The sequence below is a fragment of the Bubalus kerabau genome, chromosome 15 (assembly GCF_029407905.1).
Source record: "Bubalus kerabau isolate K-KA32 ecotype Philippines breed swamp buffalo chromosome 15, PCC_UOA_SB_1v2, whole genome shotgun sequence".
Lineage (NCBI taxonomy): Eukaryota > Metazoa > Chordata > Mammalia > Artiodactyla > Bovidae > Bubalus > Bubalus kerabau.
Window position 1 is genome coordinate 83,172,331 of NC_073638.1, and position 26,027 is coordinate 83,198,357.

General features: G+C 39.0%; 2 protein-coding genes across 2 annotated transcripts; both read right to left on the reverse strand.

Annotated features, from left to right (window-relative positions):
* Positions 1 to 4,575: 4,575 nt before the first annotated feature.
* On the reverse strand, positions 4,576 to 19,481 carry LOC129627957 (olfactory receptor 5B12-like). Its single transcript, XM_055547385.1, has 2 exons — positions 19,474 to 19,481; positions 4,576 to 5,548 (listed from the first exon to the last, which is right to left on the reverse strand). The coding sequence occupies exons 1-2, from the start codon at positions 19,479 to 19,481 to the stop codon at positions 4,576 to 4,578; spliced, it is 981 nt and encodes a 326-aa protein (XP_055403360.1).
* Positions 19,482 to 24,632: 5,151 nt separating this feature from the next.
* Positions 24,633 to 25,586, reverse strand: LOC129628600 (olfactory receptor 5B12-like). Its single transcript, XM_055548050.1, has one exon. The coding sequence runs from the start codon at positions 25,584 to 25,586 to the stop codon at positions 24,633 to 24,635; it is 954 nt and encodes a 317-aa protein (XP_055404025.1).
* Between the last annotated feature and the right edge of the window lie 441 nt (positions 25,587 to 26,027).

Sequence of the window (26,027 nt, forward strand, 5' to 3'; positions counted from 1 at the left end):
CCGATTCATGCATCTAGCAGAGCAAGCTTAGACTCGGTAGCAATTTGAGTAACTCATGTCTGCACTACGGAGGCATGACTGAGTGGAATGCTCATACACCAGAGGACTGAGACCATCTTAGACTACCAGTGTCTGTTCTTTACTGTTCTCATCCTGAAAGAAACAGCTGCTACTCTTATTACTAGAAATGCATTAGAATCTTTCCTCTAAGTCCATGGTTGGGCAACAGGTATATCATGTGAGAGAGATGAGCATATAAAGTGCAGGCAGACATAGAAATACCAGATTCCCCATTTTGTACTAGGAAACTCTAAACATGTGTAACATAGGCATGATACTACTGCTCACATCATTGTATCATGATACACTTGGAAGGCAACTTCTATATACAATCTCATTACAGTGCCTAAAGTGATAATCACTCAAAAATATTATTATTGCTTATTGTTATTCTTTTATTAAGTCTCCCTTAAGAACACACAAATATTAAATCCTTTTTTCCCCAGAAAACACAGAAGCTTATGCTTTAAACTGGAATATAGAACATGCATACAAATTATTATGCTACAAATAAAAAGTGACGATTATAGTCAGAAAATTGCAAGTCAGTTGCTATTAGCATTTAGAAGGACTGCAATGTCGTCTTCATTAATAGTATAATGTATATGCGTTGAAGGAGGAAACAGAACAGGCTCCATCTTGAAAGCAGGACTCCATCTTGGGCCTGACTGTGGACTTAGAGCTCTATGCCCAGTATCTATGGAAACGGCAAACCAACTGGAAAACCAGGCCCCCGGAAGGAAGAGCCCCAGGGCTCTCCATCACCTGAAAGAATACCCTAATTATCTGTGTAACCAAATAGAATCATACATTCTATTATGCTTATTGGAGTATGACCACAGGCCTATTGATAATTGTCCAGTGTTAACTCCCTAGACTTGAGGCATATGAATCACTAGTTAACTTTGATTGTATCTTTCTTTTTCCTTTGTTCAGAGTAGTTTCAGGGAACCTTAAACACTTAGGGTATATAAGGTTTTCACAAAAACTGGTTGGGGTCCTTGGCTAAGAGGATACTCTGCCTTGGGCCCCCCGGTGAAATAAACTGCACTCCACTATCTGCATTGTCCTTCTGAGTGAGTTTGTTTCCCAGAACATGTGGCTACAACAATATGTACGTGCATATATATATTATGTGGGCTCCCTGGTGGCTCAGCAGGTAAAAAAGTCCACCTGCAATGCAGGAGACCTGGATTCGATGCCTGGGTTGGGAGGATCCCCTTGGGAAGGGAAAGACTACTCACTCCAGTATTTTGGCCTGGAGAATTAATGGACTGTATAGTCCATAGGATCACAAAGAGTCAGACACAGCTGAGTGACTGTCACTTTAACTTTAACTTATATATAATCTAGATTATGTTATTTGCATAACATATATATGACTGCTGAGCATATATGTCAGGCTAAATAATACAGTACTCTCAAAAACCCCATATAGACATTATTACTATCATCTTTTAAAAATAAGAAAAAAAGACACATTTGAGAAGTTAAGTAACTTCCAAAGAACACACAGCAGGTACATGTGAGAAATCAAGCTGTAGAAATCCTATGTATGACATTTAAACTTTATGCTCTTCTCCTAGGAAGGGTGTTCATATACACTACAGAACAACGGGTATATGGTAGAAGTGGATCACAGTGAGACTGTTTCTCTGGAAAATTGATCCATGGGCATCTATTTCTTCAACATGGTAATATTTTTTCAAATATTCATAATATGCAGTGTAACACTTTCATGGGTATTTACTTATCTGTGATTCTAAAGTTAAGTTTAGATTGAACAAATCCAATGTTTTCCCAACTTTATTTAATTCTGGACCTACTTGTAAAGGAACTCCTGTAAACTTTATATAGCATGAATGAATGAATGAAAAAATGAAGTCGCTCAGTCATGTCTGACTCTTTTCGATCCCATGGACTATAGCCTACCAGGCTTCTCTGTCCATGGGATTTTCCAGGCAATAGTACTGGAGTGGATTGCCATTTCCTTCTCCAGCAGATGTTTGAGAATAAATGTTGCAATGTAATTCAAAATACTCCTGAGTTCCTCAGATTCATCGTGATGTTTTCATTTAATGAAAGTCAAAAAGTAAATATGAAAAGCAACCAGAGAAGAAAACTAACTTATTTTGGTAAGAGCTATAGTGAGACTGAATGCAGATTTCTCAACATAAACAATCAATTCAGGGTTGAGTAGAGTGATCTAATTGCCTGTAGATCTATCCTGACAGAAATACTAAAGGAGGTTCTTCTAGGAAAAAGTTCCAAAATGAAAAAAAGAGAAAGTTAGAAATAATAGTGGAAAAACTATGTCAATAACACAAATAAATATATTGTGTTTTAAATATTGTTTAAAAATCTTCTAAAGTTTTAATTGTATGTAAAGTTAAAATATTTGACAATAAGAGCAAAAGGAGTAGGAATCAATCAGCATTAAACTGCTATATAATGAAGAAAAATAAATATTAAGGTATAACGTAATAAGTGAAGGATGAAAGTTGCAATTAGTTCAGTCACTCAGTCATGTCCGACTCTTTGCGACCCCATGAATTGCAGCACACCAGACCTCCCTGTCCATCACCAACTCCCGGAGTTCACTCAGACTCACGTCCATTGAGTCGGTGATGCCATCCAGCCATCTCATCCTCTGTCGTCCCCTTCTTCTCCTGCCCCCAATCCCTCCCAGCATCAGGGTCTTTTCCAATGAGTCAACTCTTCGCATGAGGTGGCCAAAGTACTGGAGTTTCAGCTTTAGCGTCATTCTTTTCAAAGAACACCCAGGGCTGATCTCCTTTGGCATCACCAACTTGATAGACGTGAGTCTGAGTGAACTCTGGGAGTTGGTGATGGACAGGGAGGCCTGGTGTGCTGCGATTCATGGGGTCGCAAAGAGTCGGACACGACTGAGCGACTGAACTGACTGATTATGTTGGTGTGAGTTTGCCATAAAATGGCCTTTACACATTGAGATATGTTCCCTCTATACCCACTTTAATGATAATTTTATATCATGGAGGACAATGAATTTTGTCAAATGCTTTTTTGACATTGCCACACTACCCAAAGAAATCCACATATTTAATGCAATTACTTTCAAAATATTCATGACATTTGCATCCATGATATTGTCATGTGGTTTTTATATTTCCTTTTGATAATGTGGTTTACCACATTGATTGATTTCTGGATGGTGAACAATTCATGTGAAATAAATGAAATAAATCTTATCTGATCATGATGTTAAATCTTTAGATTTCTTTAAAAGATATCTTCGTAATTGTTGTCATAACACAGAATGATTTGTTGTGTTGTGACATCCAAAAATTGAGACATAGGCTAGATTATTCATAGAGATTGACAAGGACTAGGCCGACTTCTACTTTGAGCTTAAATGCCAGTCTCTAAGTTGGCAGCCTGACTGTAAACAGGAAGGAATGGAAATAAAATGTGTCCTAGGCTGATGACAGAGTCATCTTTTTTTAAATCAAATGTTATTTTTATTTCCATAAATTAAAATATGCATATATTATTATTTCTCTTGTCTTATACTCTGGTCTAATTTTTAAATTAAAATTTTCATGAAAGTGAAAGTGTTAGCCCCTCAGTCACGTCTGACTCTTTGCGACTCCATAGACTGTACCTAACCAGCCTCCTCTGTGCATGGGATCCTCCAGCAAGAATACTGGAATGGGTAGCCATTTCCATCTACAGGGGATTTTCCTGACCCAGGGATCGAACCCAGGTCTCTTGCATTGCAGGCAGATTCTTTTCCATCTGAGCCACCAAGTGAAGTTGCTCAGTCATGTCCAACTCTTTGTGACCCCATGGACTGCAGCCTACCAGGCTCCTCCATCCATGGGATTCTCCAGGCAAGAGTACTGGAGTGGGTGGCCATTACCTTCTCCAATGAGCCACCAAGGAAGCCCCCAAATTGTCATATGAAGGTGTACATTCTGGGTAATGAGCTGACAAATATGAAAATTGAGCAGATTAAAGATGACCATATAATTATGCTTATTATCATTGAAACAGGAAAAAAAAAAGAAAACAAAACATTAAGCAATAAAACTATAGCCAGGATATTTGGCACCAAGTTTATTTAAGAATGCATTATCAGACACCAAAATCATTGTTTTATAAAATTATATAATATATATTACAAATATATTCTAATAGCCTAATCTCATTTATACTGAACTCATTTTTTGTCCATTCATGAATGTGTGATTTACATGAGGTTTCCATAAATGATGTTTCTTTGGGCATTTACTTGATATACATTGAATGAAATGAGAGTGGGGCTGATCATGTGAAATAATGAAATGCAATTAAAGAGAAATTTTATATAAGATGTCTAAGTTCAAGGTTGATACTACCTAAACTATTTTTCTTTTCATCATACACTTAATAAAGGATTTGAGAAAGTACATCAATAATTTATAAACCTGTTGGTCTAGCAAGTCACTATTTTCCCTAGCTTGATTGGTACGTATGAAATGTGTTTCTATTTAATTAAATTCTGAATCTTATAGAAGACTTTGCCTTCCCCACAGCCTTTTTTAGCGCCCTCTTGACCTCTTTGTTCCTCAGACTATAGATCAGAGGATTCAGCACGGGGATGACTATGGCGTAGAACACAGACGCCATTTTGTCTGTGCTCATGGAATGGCGGGAGCCGGGCTCAAAGTACATGAAAGAAGCTGTCCCGTAAAAGATGGAGACAGCAGTGAGGTGGGAAGCACAGGTGGAAAAGGCCTTCTGATGTCCTTCAGATGAGCGCACCCTCAGAATGATGACAAAGATAAACAGATAGGAGACCAGGATGACCAGGTTAGAAGAGAGGACATTGAAGCCAACTAGAAGAAATAAAACCATCTCACTTCTGTTGCTTTCTGAGCATGAGAGAGCCAGGAGAGGAGTAGCATCACAGAAAAAGTGATCAATCACATTGGATCTGCAGAAAGAGAGACTGAATATGTTCCAAATGTGAACAGAGGCCTCCAGAAAACTAAGAACATAGGACCCTATGACCATCCAGGAACACACTCTTGGTGTCATGATGTTGGTGTAATGGAGTGGTTGACACACCGCTGCATGACGGTCATAGGCCATTGAAGCCAAAAGAAAACTTTCCATAATGAGAAAGACAGCAAAGAAGAAAAGCTGAGCAACACAAGCATTGTAGGAGATGACCTTGTCTCCCGTGAGGAATCCAGCCATCACTTTGGGAGTGACGGCTGTGGAGTAACCAAAGTCCACCAGAGCGAGGTTGCTAAGGAAGAAGTACATGGGAGTGTGGAGACGAGAGTCCAGCAGGATCAGCGTGATCACCCCCAGGTTCCCAACCAGAGTGAGGAGGTAGATGAGTGTGAACACTAGAAAGAGTGGGATCTGCAGTTGTGGGTCATCAGTTATCCCGGCAAGAATGAACTCAGTCACGACTGTACTGTTCTTCAGGGGGTCATTTGTGCAGTATGTGAACGGCCTATAGCAATGAGAAAAGAGGAGCTTGTTAGCAACAGAGTTAGAATTATCATTATGTCCAATATATACCTTGTATCAGAATTTTTTGAATTTCACATGGGTGTAACAACAAACTGTAATTTCTAAATATTGGTTAAAAATAGACTGTTCTAGCTTAAATGATTTTGGAGGTAATACAACCCTATCTTCTATCTTAATAAATTATCAAAATTAAAGCTCAGAGACAAAAGGCAACTTATGGAAAATCACAGGATTTGTTATTAAATTAGATATGTTAGCATCACAATTCAGATTTTTATACACTGACAGACTATTTACTCAGTAAAATAGGATCCTGTAAATTACTTCATTTCATTTCAATTACTGTTATTGTATCGAGCAGTGTTATATTCTACTAAAACATAGTTTAGTATATCATTTTCTAGTCTTCAGTAGTCTCAAAGGATAATGGGATACAAAGAATATGTAATTTCCACAGATTGGGATACTGTAGTGAATCCTGTACAAGGAATAAAGACATCTAGAGAATAAAAGTTAAAAGTGTGTGTTCAGAATAGAGACATCTGGATGCACATTCCTGCTCTATCCTGTACTAGATGACAGACGTTGGGTATTACTCGATATCATTTGTCCATCAGTTGTTCCTTGAACTCATTATCAAACTGGAGAGATAATACAAACTGGCATTGCAGGCTTTTAAGTATTATGGATAGGTTATCGTCTATGCACTGATTTGAGAAGAAGATTAGAGGAATTTCAGGTAACTAGAAAATCGAATGTCCTGTATCCCGATGCATTCTATTTGTTTCTGCCCCAAATTTCTTCCACCATCATATTCCACTCACGCCTTCCTCCAACTTTTCATACAATATTTATTGTCTACTCACATAGAGGACATTATAGCTATTCCAAGTAAGAATTCATTGTTTTTCCCTGAATGACACTGCATATTAGCTAGTGTGTCTTAGCCTCAGTTTATCCACCTATAAAAGGGATGTAACGACATTGCCTGGCACTTAACAGAATACAATCAATGAAGATATTCTTACTGTTAGAAGGTTGTGACAGAATATCTGGGGACTCAAAATGTAGGTGAGGATAAGGACAACTTGCATGTGAGATTGAGGTCTAGTACACTATGATTTCACCCATTTCATTTTTCTTTGCATTAATCTCATTAATCTATGTAACAGATGGTGATGGCTTGGAGTAGGCTGGTAGTGAAAGAGGCAATCAGAAAGTATTCAGTTCTAGATATATTTCAGAATAGAGCTGGCTGGATTTCACAATGTGTTGAATGTAATACTTTAGAGAAATGGGAAACAATGATGACTCAATTTTTTGTATACCAACAGAGGGAGTGGTGTAGAAGAAACAGATGTTTTAGAAAGAATAGAAAGATGATTTCAGATTAGACGTGGTGAGTTTGAGATTCCTTTTAGCTAAAAAAGGTTGAATAAAAAATTGGACCAGTTGCATCAGATTTTATTAATTTGAACTACATTCAGTTCAGTTTAGTCACTCAGTCATGTCTGACTCTTTGCGACCCCATGGACTGCAGCACAACAGACCTCCCTGTCCATCACCAACTCCCGGAGTTTACTCAAACTCATGTCCATTGAGTCGGTGATACCATCCAACCATCTCATCCTCTGTCATCCCCTTCTCCTCCTGCCTTCAATCTTTCCCAATATCAGGGTCTTTTCCAATAAGTCAGTTTTTCACATCAGGTGGCCAAAGATTTAGAGCTTCAGCATCAGTCCATCCAAAAAACTATATTGGCAATTTGCTAATGGTTTAAATTTGACATATCATATTAAATTAACAAAACTAGAAAAGACAATTAAAACCTAAATGAAGGAGCCTGGAGGAAAAAAATCAGAGTATGATAATGTTGTAAAGTCAAGATCAGGGAACAGTACAGCACTAAGAAGAGAGGGGAGAGAGAATGTCACCACTGAGGTGGTCGCTAGGGAAGCTCTGTCCCAGGACATAGATTTCAGCTGGACAGTAGGTTAAGGGAACTTCCAGAGGAGAGTTTCTGGCTATGCTGATGACCGGCTGTCAATCCCACTTAGTACAATCCAAATTTGTTCTTCAGAGAATAACATGAGTTTCAAAACCTCCATGAAGTCTTCAAAAACTCCTACTCTCTAGACAGTACCTTTCTGTTTTAACCTATGGAGTACCATCGATCACTTTGTTACTTGTAATAAATTGTTTCATCTTAATTTTGGATTCATCTCCCATATGCATCATCAATACTAAATAAGCAGATGTACAAACTTCAATAATGAATTAAATGATAGTCAGAAACTACTGACTACTTTCTATTTTCAAGGTACCTGAAATATATGTGTGTATTATACCTACATTGATTTATCACCCAAGTCTGTGACGTATTATCTATCCCCATTTCACAAATGGGGAAGTGAAGCTTGCTCACAAAGAGTTACACAATGAAGTCCATAAATCTAGCAAGTAGCAGCATTGATATTTGAAGTCATGTCATTTTGAATCAAAGCCCAAGTTCTTGATCACCAAGAAATATTCTCCTAGTATTTTATATATAGTCACTCTACCCCAGCTGGGGCATGAAATATGTTATTCATAATATTGGCCTGTTCATGAATAACTGATTTGTTGTGTGCATTATTCACAAGTAATGTGGAGAAATTAAAATTGTGGGTTTTGGAATCAAACATGCAATTAGCTACTAGGAATTTAGCTAATATACTATCTTTCTGAATACAAGTTGAGTAACAAGAAATATACCCACATGTCTTTACAATAAAATTCCTCTCCTCCCTCTATCATGAAAGAAAAGGAAAGGAAAGATTACTTTTTAAAAAATTATTTTTATTTATTTATTTTAACTAGAGGCTAATTACTTTACAATATTGTATTGGTTTTGCCACACATCAACATGAATTCACCACGGGTGTACACGTGCTCCCAATCCTGAACCCCCCGTTCCACCTCCCTCCCCGTACCATCCCTCTGGGTCATCCCAGTGCACCAGCCCCAAGCATCCTGTATCCTGCATCCAACCTGGACTGGCGATTCATTTCTTATATGATATTATACATGTTTCAATGCCATGCTCCCAAATCATCTCCCCCCCACCCCACAGAGTCCAAAAGACTGTTCTATACATTTGTGTCTCTTTTGCTACTCAGCCATTAAAAAAAATACATTTTAGTCAGTTGTAATGAGGTGGGTGAACCTGAAGCCGATTATACAGAGTGAAGTAAGCCAGAAAGAAAAACACCAATACAGTATACTAACACATATATATGGAATTTAGAAAGATGGTAGCGATAACCCTGTATGCGAGATTACTTCTATATTTAAAAGTTATATGAATTATCAATAACACCTATTAATAAGCCACATAAAGTGCTGGAATTTGTTCAGTAATTCATCCAACATTCATTCTCTCTCCAACCTAAGTCCTTACAGCATATCAGCTTGTGTGCTTTTCTAAGATCCGCTGCTAAGTTGCTTCAGTCGTGTCTGACTCTGTGCAACCCCATGGACTACTGCCCACCAGGCTCCCCCATCCCTGGGATTCGCCAGGCAAGAACACTGGAGTGGGTTGCCATTTCCTTCTCCATTCTAAGGTCTAGAATGATGTAAAAAACGTATTCCCTGATCAGAAAGTATAGAAGTACAAGAGTAATATATAAAATGATGATTATTTGGGATATTACTATTCTTTATTCCCAAGCAGAGAGCATTATTTTTGTCTCTCAGTCCAGTGGGGTGGTACCATGGTCTCATTTACACTATAAATCACCAGCCAATATATCTAATAATTAATCTGAGTGTCTAATGCTAGCAAACTTCAGAATAATAACAACAGTTCAGATGACTTCATTCTCTTATATTCTTTCATCTGATATGATTTTTTATGCCTCTCATTTGAGTGCATTTTTATAGTTGGTGACTAGCCTGGGTCCCCCTCATTTTATTTCTTTCTATTCTTTCTCTTTTTAATTAAAGAGAAATGTACTCTCCAAATTATAATAAATTTTCAAATTCAGATCTAATTTGATGCGCTCAAAGATCTTGGGATTAGCCACTGTTAACTAATATTACCATACTCCAAGAGAGGAAGCTAAATTGAGAAAGGTTTAACAACTTGTCCAAGGTCTACAAGCTCATGTGTAGCAAAGCAGGGACTCAAGACCCTCTTGCTCCTTTTATTTTTTTACAACATAAATACAGATCCCTCTTAAGAATTTCCATGGTATTTGTAACACAGTCTGTCATTAAAAATCACAGACACATAATAACATCCAATATGCTGCAAAAACATTCAGTATTCAGTTATGATTAAATCAGGAGGGAAATGGGTGGCTTGATATATTTTCCTGCTTACCTCTGTCTCAGAAAACATATACAGACTGTAGATTTGATTGGAGGCTTACCCGGCTCCCTGAACAATGAATAACCAAGTTCATTGGTTTCACAATTGAGTCTAAAATCAGAAATTCAATTCATAAAAGATGAGAAACATTCAACTGAGATGTTCTTCTTAGTCTTTGATCAAAAGGAAAAAGTTCTTCACAGCCAAGAGAGGATGAGAAAAAAAAGCAATGCCACAGAGGTAGCTAACATGACTGTATGGTAGGAGTTGCTGATCTGTCCCTTCAGATAAGTCACCTAATTGCTTTAAGTCACTATATGTTCATCTATAAAATGGAGAGATTAGAAAGGCAGCCCCAAACAACACTCTTGCTAAAAGACTACTGCTGGCATGAGAACAGAAGAGAATCCCTGTAGTGTCCTGAAAATGGTGATCATCACAATCAAAGTCATGAGCATTTGCAGGTATTAGCCCTGGTCATAACTGCAGGCTCCCAGTTTGGAGAGATCCCACTCTGGGTAAAGGCCAAAGAAGGTAATAGACACCATTGACAATTAGTGGAATGAATGAATGAATGCTCAAGGAACTCCGGCACTTGGTCTATTACATATAAAGTCAAATGGGGTTATTGGGAACTGAAAAAGAGAGTTATAAACCCATGGAACTCTCAGGGGACAAAGCTCCCATGAGAGCAACAATAGGGCCTTATCTCAGACTACTGGACAAAAAGTGATGAATCTGTGCATAGGAATCCAGTTCTGGTTGCTGAGGGAGACCATGAGTGTATTAACATGACTTGTATTAATTCTCTTTGATGATGCTAAAATCAAGTTACATCCTTACCTCTAGGGCCGCATATTGGCATAAACATGGAGTAACAGGGACAGAAGTCTGTTATTAAGCCAAATGGATTTCAGACAGAATTGCATGCCTTACTTCATCTCAAACATTTGCACCATTGATAAGAATTATTCATTCATTCATGAGAAACGCTGGACTGGAAGAAACACAAGCTGGAATCAAGATTGCCGGGAGAAATATCAATCACCTCAGATATGCAGATGATACCACCCTTGTGGCAGAAAGTGAAGAGGAACTCAAAAGCCTCTTGATGAAAGTAAAAGTGGAGAGTGAAAAAGTTGCCTTAAAGCTCAACATTCAGAAAACGAAGATCATGGCATCGGGTCCCATCACTTCATGGGAAATAGATGGGGAAACAGTGGAAACAGTGTCAGACTTTATTTTCCTGGGCTCCAAAATCACTGCAGATGGTGACTGCAGCCATGAAATTAAAAGACGCTTACTCCTTGGAAGGAAAGTTATGACAAACCTAGATAGCATATTCAAAAGCAGAGACATTACTTTGCCAACAAAGGTTCGTCTAGTCAAGGCTATGGTTTTTCCTGTGGTCATGTATGGATGTGAGAGTTGGACTGTGAAGTAGGCCGAGCACCGAAGAATTGATGCTTTTGAACTGTGGTGTTGGATAAGACTCTTGAGAGTCCCTTGGACTGCAAGGAGATCCAACCAGTCCATTCTGAAGGAGATCAGCCCTGGGATTTCTTTGGAAGGAATGATGCTAAAGCTGAAACTCCAATACTTTGGCCACCTCATGCGAAGAGTTGGCTCTTTGGAAAAGACTCTGATGCTGGGAGGGATTGGGGGCAGGAGGAGAAGGGGACGACAGAGGATGAGATGGCAGGATGGCATCACTGACTCGATGGACGTGAGTCTGAGTGAACTCCGGGAGTTGGTGATGGACAGGGAGGCCTGGCATGCTGCGATTTATGGGGTCGCAAAGAGTCGGACACGACTGAGCAACTGATCTGATTCATTCATTCATTCAATTGGTTATTGGTCCCAGATGAGTTTAGGCATAGTGCTGACCATGGATGTAAATATCCATGGAAAACAACCATATTCATAGTCTCACATGCTCAGGTTTATAGGAGAAGACAAACATCAAGGAAACTCACAAATAAGGATACACAATTATAGTTAGAACAAGGTGCCCACATGAGAATGAATTATGAAAATCTACTTTTGAAAACCTTCATTTATTTGACTGTGTCGGATCTTAGTTGGCCGGTGGGATCTTCGTTGCATGAAGCGGGGTCTTTTGTTGTGTCAAGCAGGCTCAGCTGCTCCTCTGCATGTGGGATCTTACTTCCCAACCAGGGATTGAATCTGTTGCCTACATTGCTAGGTAATTGTGAGGTGGATTTTTAACCACTGACTACTATAGGGAACCTTTGTGGTTCAGCTGGTAAAGAATCCACCTCTAATGCAGGAGAGCTGAGTTCAATCTCTGGGCTGGGAAGATCCCCTGGAGAAGGGAAAGGCTACCCACTCCAGTATTCTGGCCTGGAGAAGTCCATGGACTATATAGTTCATGTGGTTGCAAAGAGTCAGACACGACTGAAAGACTTTCACTTCACTATAGGAAAGTCCCATAAAAACATACTTTCAATGACAGGCAGAAGGTTTTCTCAGAGAATCAACACTTCAGCCAATGCATGAAGGATGGATAGAGGTAACATAGTGAGCGTGAGTGATAGTCGCTCAGTCGTGGCCGACTCTGCGACCTCATGGACTGTAGCCCGCCAGGCTCTATTGTCCCTGCAGTTCTTCAGGCAAGAATTCTGGAGTGGGTTGCCATTTCCTTCTCCAGCGCATAGGAAGGATTGCCCAAACAAAGTGAAAAGCTATGGTGTCTTCAAGTTGTCAAAGAAGTTGGCAGAATCTAAAGAACCCACAACGTCTACTGAACAGTTAGCAAGACTTGTCCCTTGAAAGTTTGTTTTCTATGTCATTTTCAGAACAAAAATTCATAAACAAATGCAAACAAACAAAAATGCCCATCCCAAAGACCAAAATCATCAGGAGGAATGATTGGTGTGGACCATAAGACCAGTGTGGACAACTGGCAAGAATAACTGAAATCCTGTCCTGCATAAAGCAAAAACCATTGGGACTGACGACTAGGTTCAGACTGGAATACATTTTATTCCCACTAATTTGGAAATATGCATCATTGTGTGCCAAGCCATAATGTATTTCTCAAGGAGAATCTATCATCCCTAAAATCTATTTCTTACAGCCCATCAGTTTTAAAAGCCCCAGTGCACTAATTCCTAGAATTTTCCTTGTGATAATTTTTCTTGTTGCAGGGGAAAAATCAGCTCTGATTCTGTTTCTTTGACTTGCTTTTAGTTGTTTCAGTTGCTAAAATCATACATAAAGGCCCACCTCAGAGAATCCTGCTCCTCTGCCCGACTGTTGATCTAAAGAGCCTTTGTTCAGACCCTTGTCCATCTGGAGATGCCAGGAAGGGAGAAATTAACACATCCTCTGCCTGAGGCTTGCCACACTTGGATATATTTGCAAGATTAATGGAATTTTCACTTTGTTTGATCCATAAAAGAACTTGGCATCCAGACCCCATAAAATGGATATTTTGAGACATTAGTCTGTATCTTCTCAGTCACCCAAACTGCCTCTGATTCATTGGCCTGTAATTCATTCTCCAATTCATTGGCCTGTCATGCATTGAGCAGAGCAAGCTTAGACTTGGTAACAATTTGAGTAATGTCTGCACTACGGAGGCGTGACTGAGTGGAATGCTCATACACCAGAGGATTGAGACCATCTTTGACTACCAGTGTCGGTTCTTTACTGTTCTCATCCTGGAAGAAACAGCTGCTACTCTTATTACTAGAAATGCATTAGAATCTTTCCTCTAAGTCCATGGTTGGCAACATCTATATAGTGTGAGAGAGATGAGCATATAAAGTTCAGGCAGACATATAAGTACCAGATTCCCCATTTTGTACTAGGAAACTCTAAACATGTGTAGCATAGGCATGATACTACTGCTCACATCATTGTATCATAATACACTTGGAAGGCAACTTTTATATATAATCTCATTACAGTGCCTAAAGTGATAATCACTCAAAAATATTATTATTGCTTATTGTTATTCTTTTATTAAGTCTCCCTTAACAATGCACAACATATTAAATCCTTTTTTCCCCAGAAAACCTAGAAGCTTATGCTTTAAAATTTAATATAAAACATGCATACAAATTATTATGCTACAAATAAAAAGTGATGATTATGGTCAGAAAATTACAAGTCAGTTGTTCTTAGCATTTAGAATGACTGTAATGTTGTCTTCATTAATAGTATATTTGTGTGTGTGTATACATATATATGTATATAATGTATATACAATATGAGCTCCCTTTTGGCTTAGCTGGTAAAGAATTTGCCTGCAGTGCAGGAGACCTGTGTTCGATCCCTGGGTTGGGAAGATCCCTGGAGAAGGGAACAGGTACCCACTCCAGTATTCTGGCCTGGAGAATTCCATGGACTGTATAGTCCATGGGGTCTTGGAGCTGGACACGACTGAGTGACTTCCACTTTCATATATATAATGTAGATTGTATGTTATTTGCATGAAATATATATGACTGCTGAGCATATATTATATGCCCAGCTCAATCTAATACAATACTCACAAAAACTTCCAGAGAGACATTATTACTATCATCTTTTAAAAATAAGAAAAAGAAACACATTTGAGAAGTTAAATAACTTGCCAAAAACAGACAGCAGGTACATATGAGAAATCAGGCTACAGAAATCCTAAGTATGACATTTAAACTTTACGTTATTCTGCTAAGAAAGGTGTTCATACACAGTACAGAACAACTGGTATATGGTAGAAGTGAATCACAATAAGACTTCTTGCTCAAAAATTGACCCATGGGAATCTATTTCTTCAACATGGTAATATTTTTTCAAATATTTGTAGTATGCTGTGTAACACTTTCATGGGTATTTACTTATCTGTGATTCTAAAGTTAAGTTTAGATTTGACAAATCCAACGTTTTCCCAACTTTATTTAATTCTGGACCTACTTTTAAAGGAACTCCTATACATTTTATATAGCAGAAGTTTGAGAATATATGTAGCAATATCATTCAAAATACTCCCGTGTTCCTCAGATTCACCATCATATTTTCAATGAAAGTCCAAAAGTAAATATGAAAAGCGGACAGAGAAGAAAACTAAACGTTATTTTCATAAGAGCTACAGTAAGACTGACTGCAGATTTCTCAGCATAAGCAACCAATTCAAGATTGACTGGAATGATCCAATTGCCTATAGGTCTATCCTGACAGAAATATTGAAGGAGGTTCTTCTAGGAAAAAAATTTCCCAAATGATTTGCAGATATTGAAAAATCCTTGCATCCCTGGGATAAAGCCCACTTGGTCATTGTATATGATCTTTTTAATGTGTTGTTGGATTCTGATTGCTAGAATTTTGTTAAGGATTTTTGCATCTATGTTCATCAGTGATATTGGCCTGTAGTTTTCTTTTTTTTTGTGGCATCTTTGTCAGGTTTTGGTATTAGGGTGATGGTGGCCTCGTAGAATGAGTTTGGAAGTTTACCTTCTGCAATTTTCTGGAAGAGTTTGAGTAGGATAGGTATTAGGTCTTCTCTAAATTTTTGGTAGAATTCAGCTGTGAAGCCGTCTGGACCTCGGCTTTCATTTGCTAGAAGATTTCTGATTACAGTTTCAATTTCCGTGCTTGTGACGGGTCTGTAAGATTTTTTATTTTTTCCTGGTTCAATTTTGGAAAATTGTACATTTCTAAAAATTTGTCCATTTCTTCCACTTTGTCCATTTTATTGGCATATAATTGCTGATAGTAGTCTCTTATGATCCTTTGTATTTCTGTGTTGTCTGTTGTGATCTCTCCATTTTCATTTCTAATTTTATTGATTTGATTTTTCTCCCTTTGTTTCTTGATGAGTCTGGCTAATGGTTTGTCAATTTTATTTATCCTTTCAAAGAACCAGCTTTTGGCTTTGTTGGTTTTTGCTATGGTCTCTTTTGTTTGTTTTGCATTTATTTCTGCCCTAATTTTTAAGATTTCTTTCCTTCTACTAACCCTGGGGTTCTTCATTTCTTCCTTTTCTAGTTGCTTTAGGTGTAGAGTTAGGTTATTTATTGGACTTTTTTCTTGTTTCTTGAGGTATGCCTGTATTGTTATGAACCTTCCCCTTAGCACTGCTTTTACAGTGTCCCATAGGATTTGGGTTGTGTTTTCATTTTCATTTGTTTCTATGTATATTTGGATTTCTTTTCTGATTTCTTCTGTGATTTGTTGGTTATTCAGCAGCGTGTTGTTCAGCCTCCATATGTTGGAATTTTTAACAGTTTTTCTCCTATAATTGAGATCTGATTTTACTGCATTGTGGTCAGAATTGAAAATAGAGAAAAATTAGAAAAATACTGGAAAAGCTAATATGGTGATAACACAAATAAATATATCAAGTGCTTTAAATACTGTTGAAAAAATCTTCTAAAGTTTTAATTGTATGTAAAGTTAAAATATTTGACAATAAAAACATAGGGGTGAGAATCAGTAAGAATAAAAATGTTATACAGTTTTTTTCACAATGAAGAAAATTTAAAATATTAAGGTACAACTTAATAAGTGAAGGACAAAGGTTGCAATAATAGAGGACAAAAAAGGAAGATTAGCTACTTAGTCTGAGATAACTTTAGTCAAAAGGAAAGAAAAAAATGAAATAAAAAATTGGTGTGTTGAATAGAAAACAAGAGGGAGATTTCAACCCACTGTATCAGTTATTAATTTAAGTGTCAAAGTACAACAATTTCCTTTTTAAACTAAAATATATTGAAATGAATATATTTAGGTATCAAATGTGTGATAATATAAAACACTTGTTGTTTTCTAACTGTTAAAAAGATGACTAGATGGCTTAAATATGCAAAGCAATGGTCAATATTTTCCAAAGCTACTCCAGGATGCAATCCCAATTCCTTTTCTACTAATTTTTTTCTACTCAAGTCACAGCACTCTACTGCTGCTGCTAAGTCGCTTCAGTCGTATCTGACTCTGTGCGACCCCATAGATGGCAGCCCACCAGGTTCCTCCAGCCCTGGAATTCTCCAGGCAAGAACACTGGAGTGGGTTGCCATGTCCTCCTCCAATGCATGAAAGTGAAAAGTGAAAGTGAAGTCGCTCAGTCGTGTCCGACTCTTAGCAACCCCATGGACTGCAGCCTACCAGGCTCCTCCGTCCATGGGATTTTCCAGGCAAGAGTACTGGAGTGGGATGCCATTGCCTTCTCCGTCACAGCACTATAATCCCCAACCAAATTACAAGATGAGGTTAGATGAAAACTTAATAGGAAAAGCAGGTTAGGGTTTCCACTTTGTATGCTCTTAAATTACCTCTTTTAAATAGAGGGAAATTGACATATTATATCAGTTTCAGATGTACAACATAATGACTTGATACTTGTATGCATTGCAATATGATCATCACAGTAAGTCTAGGTAGCATCCATTCCAATACATAGTTATTACAATTTTCTCCCCTGTGATGAGGAATTTTAAGATCTGCTCACTTAATAACTTTCAAATATGCAATAAAGGCATATGAACTATAGTCAATATGCTGTACACTGTAGCTCCCATGATTTATTTACTTTATAACTACAAGATTGTACCTTTTGAATTATCTTATCTCATTAATTTGAATATACTTGTTGGATCATAAGTGGATTCCTTGGCCCTGCACATTAAACCTCAAAACCCCTCACTTCTAGATTTCTCATTTCAGATGGGAACAAAAGTGAAATCCTTCACTACCCTTAGCCTCACTTTCTGTATTTTTAAAATGGAATTAGTGATTCCCACCCCTGATGTTTCATAGAGTGGTTTGGTGATGAAGTAAGATGGAGGATGTGAAATGCTTAGTAAATCACTCAGTCCACATAAAAGACTCCTCTTGTTGTCAGAGAGTGCTATCCAAGTCATTCTGACTTACATATTGCAGCAATGTGACTGTGAAGGAAAAGGCCTCCAGCACTGAAACCCCCTTGTAATAAAATGAAATCAAGTGAACAAGGTGCCCGGGGCCCCAGGTTATTCTCACTCTAGTGAGTTTCAGTAAATCAGGTTGGGACTTAAGGGGCTTCCCTAATAGCTCAGAAAGTAAAACATCTGCCTGCAATGCAGGAGACCTGGATTCAATCCCTGTTGTTGGGAAAATCCCTGGAGAAGGAAATGGAAACCCACTCCAGTATTCTTGCCTGGAGAGAATACTGGACACAGGATTCTGGTGGTCTACAGTCCATGGCGTCTTGAAGAGTTGAACACTGAACGAGTAACACACACACAGGGGCTTTAGGGTCAGATGACAAATGTCTTGATGGGGGTTAGTCTGACATGAAGATTTCAGGAACAAATTCTCCTGTGATCCATCCACAGGTCCATGCCTCATGTACCAAATATTTTAATGAAAATCTTACCTGTGGGGACCAAGTACTTAGGAAACTAGCTAAGCAAAGTCAAGGGTGTATGAGTTGGTATTTCTTCTACAGTATACCCATCTGTTTTCAAAAATAAAAAGATACTATTAACTTGGAAGCAGCTGATGTGGACATCAGAGCAGGAAGGAAAACACAGGCTGGGGCATCGAACTGCAAAGCCTCAGACATTACTTCCATAAATGCTATGGGATATTTTTTCTTTCTCTTTGGAAGTAAATAGCTTTTTGTGTCTATTGTGTCCCTTGAATTTGGAAATCTTAGCCCCATTGGAGTAAAATCTAGCAAATGGCAAGTATTCCAGCTTTATTCTAACCCAATACTAATCTTGCTTCCCTTTTATGCATATTTCATATCTTTGGATGAAACTATATTTCTCAGATGTCTTACAGTCATATAAGGGTATAGTGGTTTTCCAAGTAATTCATTTCTAAGTGGTAAAGAGAGACCATGCCTTCTCATTCTTACACTTAGTATTACTGACATCTTCCACAAGTGACTCTAAAGGTTTCTGTAAGTGAAACGAGAGCGTGTGATAAAAATGCATGTTGGATAACAACCGTACACTCCTATCACATCTGCAAGGACATTTCTTCGTGTGTAGGAAGAAAACTTTTGTAGCAAGTGAAACAAACAGGTTAGGACCTGTGCCCCTGGAAAGGGCCACAGAAGAGGGGATTACAGGGCAAAGATCCTCCCTGGGGAGTAAGTGGTTGGAGCCTCATGTTAGGTGCCCCAGTCTGGGGGTCCAACACCAGGAAGATGATCCCCTCAGATGGCTAGAAAAACTGGACTAATAGGAGGCCCGTAAGACAGCATGTTAATAATTTAAATTGACTTGGAAGGCCTTCAGATTTTTGCTGTTGAGTAGTAAGTTGGTGTCAGTCTGTCATAAAATGGCCTTTACATATTGAGATATGTTCCCTTTATACCCACTTTAATGACATTTTTATATCATGAATGGACAGTGAATTTTGTCAAATGCTTTTTCTTGACATTGCTATACTACCCAAATAAATCTATGTATAATGCAATTACTTTCAAAATACCCATGACCTTTGCATCCGTGAGATTATCATGTGACTTTTACCTTTCATTTGTTAATGTGCTCTACCACATTGATTGATTTCTGGATGGTGAACAATTCATGTGAAATAATTGAAATAAATCTTACCTGATCATGGTGTTAAATCTTCACATTGCTCAAAAGATGTCTTCATAATTGTTATCATAACACAGAATGACTTGTAGTCTTCTAACATCTGAAAATTGAGACATAGACTAGGTTATTCACAGAGACTGACAAGGACCAATCAGGTCAACTTCTACATTGAGCTTAAATGCCAGTCTCTAAGTAGGCAGCCTGACTGTATGCATGAAGGAAGGGAAATAAAATGTGTTCTAGACTGAATACCTGATGACAGAGTTGTCTTATTTTAAAATGAAATGTTATTTTTATTTCCATAAACTAAAATATGCCTTTATTATTATTTCTCTTGTCTTATGGACTGTGCACTGTGGACTGTGTTTGTCGCTCAGTTATGTCTGACTCTTTGCGACCCCACGGACTGTAGCCCACCAGGCTTCTCTGTCCATGGAATTCTCCAGGCAAGAGTACTGGAGTGGATTGCCTTTCCATTCTCCAGAGGAGTTTCCCAATGCAGGGGTCGAACCCTGGCCCCCTGCCTCGCAGGCAGGCATATTCTTCACCCTTTGAGCTACAGTGAAGTCTATTTTTTTCTTATATTCTAAGACAAAATTTTAGGTCTAATTTTTCTTGGTCTACTTTTTAATTAAAATTGTCATGATAGTGAAAGTGTTAGTCACTCAGTAGTGTCCAACTCTTTGCGACTCAATACACTGTACTTCAACAGTCTCCTCTGTCCATGGAATTCTTCAGGAAAGAATATTGGAGTGGGTAGCCATTTCCTTCTCCAGTGGATCTTCCTGACCTAAGTATTGAACCCAGGTCTCCTGAGCTACAGGCAGATTCTTTCCATCTGAGCCATAAGAGAAGCCCTCCTTGTCAGAGGAAGATGTAAATTCTGGACAGTGAGTCAATGAATATGAAACTGAGCTAATAAAGATGACCATATAATGATATTTTTTTTTTTTATCAATGAAACAGGACAAAAATGAAAACAAAACATTAAGCAATAAAACTATAGCCAGGATATTTGGTTCTAAGCTTACATTTCAGAATGTTTCATCACACACCAAAATCATCAATTTATTAAATTCAGTTCAGTTGCTCAGTTGTGTCTGACTTTTTGCGACCCCGTGAATTGCAGCATGCCAGGCCTCCCTGTCTATCACCAACTCTTGGAGTTCACTCAAACTCACGTCCATTGAGTCGGTGATGCCATCCAGCCATCTCATCCTCTGTCATCTCCTTCTCCTCCTGCCCCCAATCCTTCCCAGCATCAGGGTCTTTTCCAATGAGTCAACTCTTCTCATGACGTGGCCAAAGTACTGGAGTTTCAGCTTCAGCATCATTCCTTCCAAAGAAATCCCAGGGCTGATCTCCTTCAGAATGGACTGGTTGGATCTCCTTGCAGTCCAAGGGACTCTCAAGAGTCTTCTCCAACACCACAGTTCAAAAGCATCAATTCTTTAGCCCTCAGCTTTCTTCACAGTCCAACTCTCACATCCATACATGACCACAGGAAAAACCATAGCCTTGACTAGACGGACCTTTGTTGGCAAAGTAATGTCTCTGCTTTTCAATATGCAGATAGCATATGACCAGACGGACCTTTGCTGGCAAAGTAATGTCTCTGCTTTTCAATATGCCGATAGCATATGACCTAGATAAGGTTAGTCATAGCTTTTCTTCCAAGGAGTAAGGGTCTTTTAATTTCATGGCTGCAGTCACCATCTACAGTGATTTTGGAGCCCAGAAAAATTAAGTCTGACGCTGTTTCCACTGTTTCCCCATCTATTTCCCATAAAGTGATGGGACCGGATGCCATGATCTTCGTTTTCTGAATGTTGAGCTTTAAGCCAACTTTTTCACTCTCCTCTTTCACTCTCATCAAGAGGCTTTTGAGTTCCTCTTCACTTTCTGCCATAAGGGTGGTGTCATCTGCATATCTGAGGTTATTGATATTTCTTCTGGCAATCTTGATTCCAGCTTGTGTTTCTTCCAGTCCAGCGTTTCTCATGATGTACTCTGCATATGAGTTAAATAAGCAGGATGACAATATACAGCCTTGATGTACTCCTTTTCCTGTTTGGAACCAGTCTGTTGTTTCATGCCCAGTTCTACCTGTTGCTTCCTGACCTGCATATAGGTTTGTCAAGAGGCAGGTCAGGTGGTCTGGTGTGCCCATCTCTTTCAGAATTTTCCACAGTTTATTCTGATCCACACAGTCAAAGGCCTTGTCATAGTCAATGAAGCAGAAATAGATGTTTTTCTGGAACTCTCTTGATTTTTCGATGATCCAGAAGATGTTGGCAATTTGATCTCCGGTTCCTCTGCCTTTTCTAAAACCAGCTTGGACATCTGGAAGTTCATGGTTCACGTATTGTTGAGGCCTGGCCTGGAGAATTTTGAGCATTAGTTTACTAGTGTGTGAGATGAGTGCAATTGTGTGGTAGTTTGAGCATTCTTTGGCATTACCTTTCTTTGGGATTGGAATGAAAACTGACCTTTTCCAGTCCTGTGGCCACTGCTGAGTTTTCCAAATTTACTGGCATATTGGGTACAACACTTTCACAGAATCATCTTTCAGGATTTGGACTAGCTCAACTGGAATTCTATCACCTCCACTAGCTTTGTTCGTAGTGATGCTTTCTAAGGCCCACTTGACTTCACACTCCAGGATGTCTGGCTCTAAGTCAGTGATCACACCTTCGTGATTATCTTGGTCGTGAAAATATTTTTTGTACAATTCTTCTGTGTATTCTTGCCACCTCTTCTTAATATCTTCTGCTTCTGTTAGGTCCATCCCATTTCTGTCGTTTATCAAGCCCATCTTTGCATGAAATGTTCCCTTGGTATCTCTAATTTTCTTGAAGACATCTCTAGTATTTCCCTCTGTTTTTTCCCTCTATTTCTTTGCATTAATCACTGAGGACGGCTTTCTTATCTCTTCTTGCTATTCTTTGGAACTCTGCATTCAGATGTTTATATCTTTTCTTTTCTCCTTTGCTTTTCGCTTCTCTTCTTTTCACAGCTATTTGTAAGTCCTCCCCAGACAACCATTTAGCTTTTTTGCATTTCTTTTCCATGGGGATGGTCTTGATCCCTGTCTCCTGTACAATGTCATGAACCTCATTCCATAGTTCATCAGGCACTCTATCTATCAGATCTAGGCCCTTAAATCTATTTCTCACTTCCACTGTATAATCATATGGGATATGATTTAGGTCATAACTGAATGGTCTAGTGGTTTTCTCTACTTTCTTCAATTTAAGTCTGAATTTGGCAATAAGGAGTTTATGATCTGAGCCACAGTGAGCTCTTGGTCTTGTTTTTGCTGGCTGTATAGAGCTTCTCTATCTTTGGCTGCAAAAATATAATCAGTCTGATTTCAATGTTGGCCATCTGGTGATGTCCATGTGTAGAGTCTTCTCTTGTGTTAGAAGAGGGTGTTTGCTATGACCAGTGCATTTTCTTGGCAAAACTCTATTAGTCTTTGCCCTGCTTCATTCCATATTCCAAGGCCAAATTTGCCTGTTACTCCAGGTGTTTCTTGACTTCCTACTTTTGCATTCCAGTCCCCTATAATGAAAAGGACACCTTTTTTGGGTGTTAGTTCTAAAAGGTCTTGTAAGTCTTCATAGAACCATTCAACTTCAGCTTCTTCAGAGTTACTGGTTGGGGCATAGACTTGGATTACCGTGATATTGAATGGTTTGCCTTGGAAATGAACAGAGACCATTCTGTCATTTTTGAGATTGCATCCAAGTACTGCATTTTGGACTCTTTTGTTGACCATGGTGGCTACTCTATTTCTTCTAAGGGATTCCTGCCCTGAGTAATAGATATAATGGTCATCTGAGTTAAACTTGCCCATTCCAGTCCATTTTAGTTCACTGATTGCTAGAATGTCGACGTTCACTCTTACCATCTCCTGTTTGACCACTTCCAATTTGCCTTGATTCATGGACCTAACATTCCAGGTTCGTAGGCAATATTGCTCTTTACAGCATTGGACCTTGCTTCTATAACCAGTAACATCCACAATTGGGTATTGTTTTTGCTTTGGCTCCATCCCTTCATTCTTTCTGGAGTTATTTCTCCACTGATCTCCAGTAGCATATTGGGCACCTACTGACCTGGGGAGTTCCTCTTTCAGTATCCTATCATTTTGCCTTTTCATACTGTTCATGGGGTTCTCAAGGCAAGAATACTGAAGTGGTTTGCCATTCCCTTCTCCAGTGGACCACATTCTGTCAGACCTCTCCACCATGACCCGCCCATCTTGGGTTGCCCCACGGGCATGGCTTAGTTTCATTGAGTTAGACAAGGCAGTGGTCCTAGTGTGATTAGATTGACGAGTTTTCTGTGAGTACGGTTTTAGTGTGTCTGCCCTCTGATGCCCTCTTGCAACACCTACCATCTTACTTGGGTTTCTGTTACCTTGGACGTGGGGTATCTCTTCATGGCTGCTCCAGCAAAGCGCAGCCACTGCTCCTTACTTTGGATGAGGGGTATCTCCTCACTGCCACCCCTCCTGACCTTGAATGTGGAGTAGCTCCTCTAGGCCCTCCTGTGCCTGCACAGCCACTGCTCGTTGGAGTGGGGTTGCTCTACCCAGCTGCCGCGATAGGGTAGCTCCTCTTGGCTGCTCCTGCGCCGTCGCAGCCTGGCACTCTCGGCCTCTGCCCCTGACCTTGGACATGGGGTAGCTCCTCTCGGCCACACTTGTGCACCGTCATAGCTGCTCGCACTTGTGCATTATAAATATATAATAATAGCTTAATCTCATTTATACTAAACTCATTTTTTGCCCATTCATGAATGTGTAACTTACATGATTACATAAATGATGTTTTTTGGGGCATTTATTCAATATACATTGAATGAAATGAGAGTGGGGCTGATCATGTGAAATAATGAAATGCAATTAAGGAGAAATTTTATATAAGATAACTGAGTTCAGGTTGATACTTTCTAAATATTTTTCCTGAGATATCATATATATAAGCCATTTGCATCATATACTGGATTACATAAAATGCATTTGAGGAAGTACATCAAATGTACATCAAGTCATACATACAATGGATTTGAGGAAGTATATCAAAAATTTATGAAACTATTGGTCTACCAAGTCAATATTTTCCCTAGCTTGATTGCAATGTATGAGATGTGTTTCTACTTAATTAAATTTTGAATCTTAGAGAAGACTTTGCCTTCCCCACAGCCTTTTTTAGTGCCCTCTTGACCTCTTTGTTCCTCAGACTATAGATCAGCGGATTCAGCACGGGGATGACTATGGCGTAGAACACAGACGCCATTTTGTCTGTGCTCATGGAATGGCGGGAGCCGGGCTCAAAGTACATGAAGGAACCTGTCCCATAGAAGATGGACACAGCAGTGAGGTGGGAAGCACAGGTGGAAAAGGCCTTCTGATGTCCTTCAGATGAGTGCATCCTCAGAATGGTGAGAAAGATAAACAGATAGGAGACCAGGATGACCAGGTTAGACGAGAGGACATTGAAGCCAACCAAAAGAAATAAAACTATCTCACTTCTGTTGCTTTCTGAGCATGAGAGAGCCAGGAGAGGAGTAGCATCACAGAAAAAGTGATCAATCACATTGGATCTGCAGAAAGAGAGACTGAATATGTTCCAAGTGTGCACAGAGACTTCTAGGAAACCAAAGACATAAGACCCTATGACAATCCAGGCACACACCCTTGGTGTCATGATGTTGGTGTAATGAAGTGGTTTACACACTGCTGCATGACGGTCATAGGCCATTAAGGCCAAGAGAAAAGTTTCCACAGATAGAAAGCCACCAAAAAAGAAAAGCTGAGCAACACAAGCATTGTAGGAAATGACCTTGTCTCCTGTGAGGAATCCAGCCATCACTTTGGGAGTGATGGCTGTGGAGTAACCAAAGTCCACCAGAGCGAGGTTGCTAAGGAAGAAGTACATGGGAGTGTGGAGATGAGAGTCCAGCAGGATCAGCGTGATCACCCCCAGGTTCCCAACCAGAGTGAGGAGGTAGATGAGTGTGAACACTAGAAAGAGTGGGATCTGCAGTTGTGGGTCATCAGTTATCCCGGCAAGAATGAACTCAATCACGACTGTACTGTTGTCCCTGGAGATCATTTGTGCAGTATGTGAATGACCTATAGCAATGAGAAAAGAGGAGCTTGTTAGCAGCATAGTTAGAGCTATCATTATGTCCAATATATACCTTGTATAAGAATTCTTTGAATTTCACATGGGTGTAACAACAAACTGCAATTTTTAAATATTGGTGAAAAATAGAGTATTCTAGCTTAAAGGATTTTGGAGCTAAAACAATCGTATCTTCTATCTTAATTATCTATTCTTCTATTTAAATTACCAAAATTAAAGTTCATAGACAAAAGGCAACTTATGGAAAATCACAGGATTTGTTATTAAATTAGATGTGTTAGCATCACTATTCAAATTTTTAAACACTGACAGGCTATTTATGAAATAATATAGGTCCCTGTAAATTACTTCATGTCATTTCAATTACTGCTATTGTATTGAGCAGTATTATACTCTACTAAATCATAG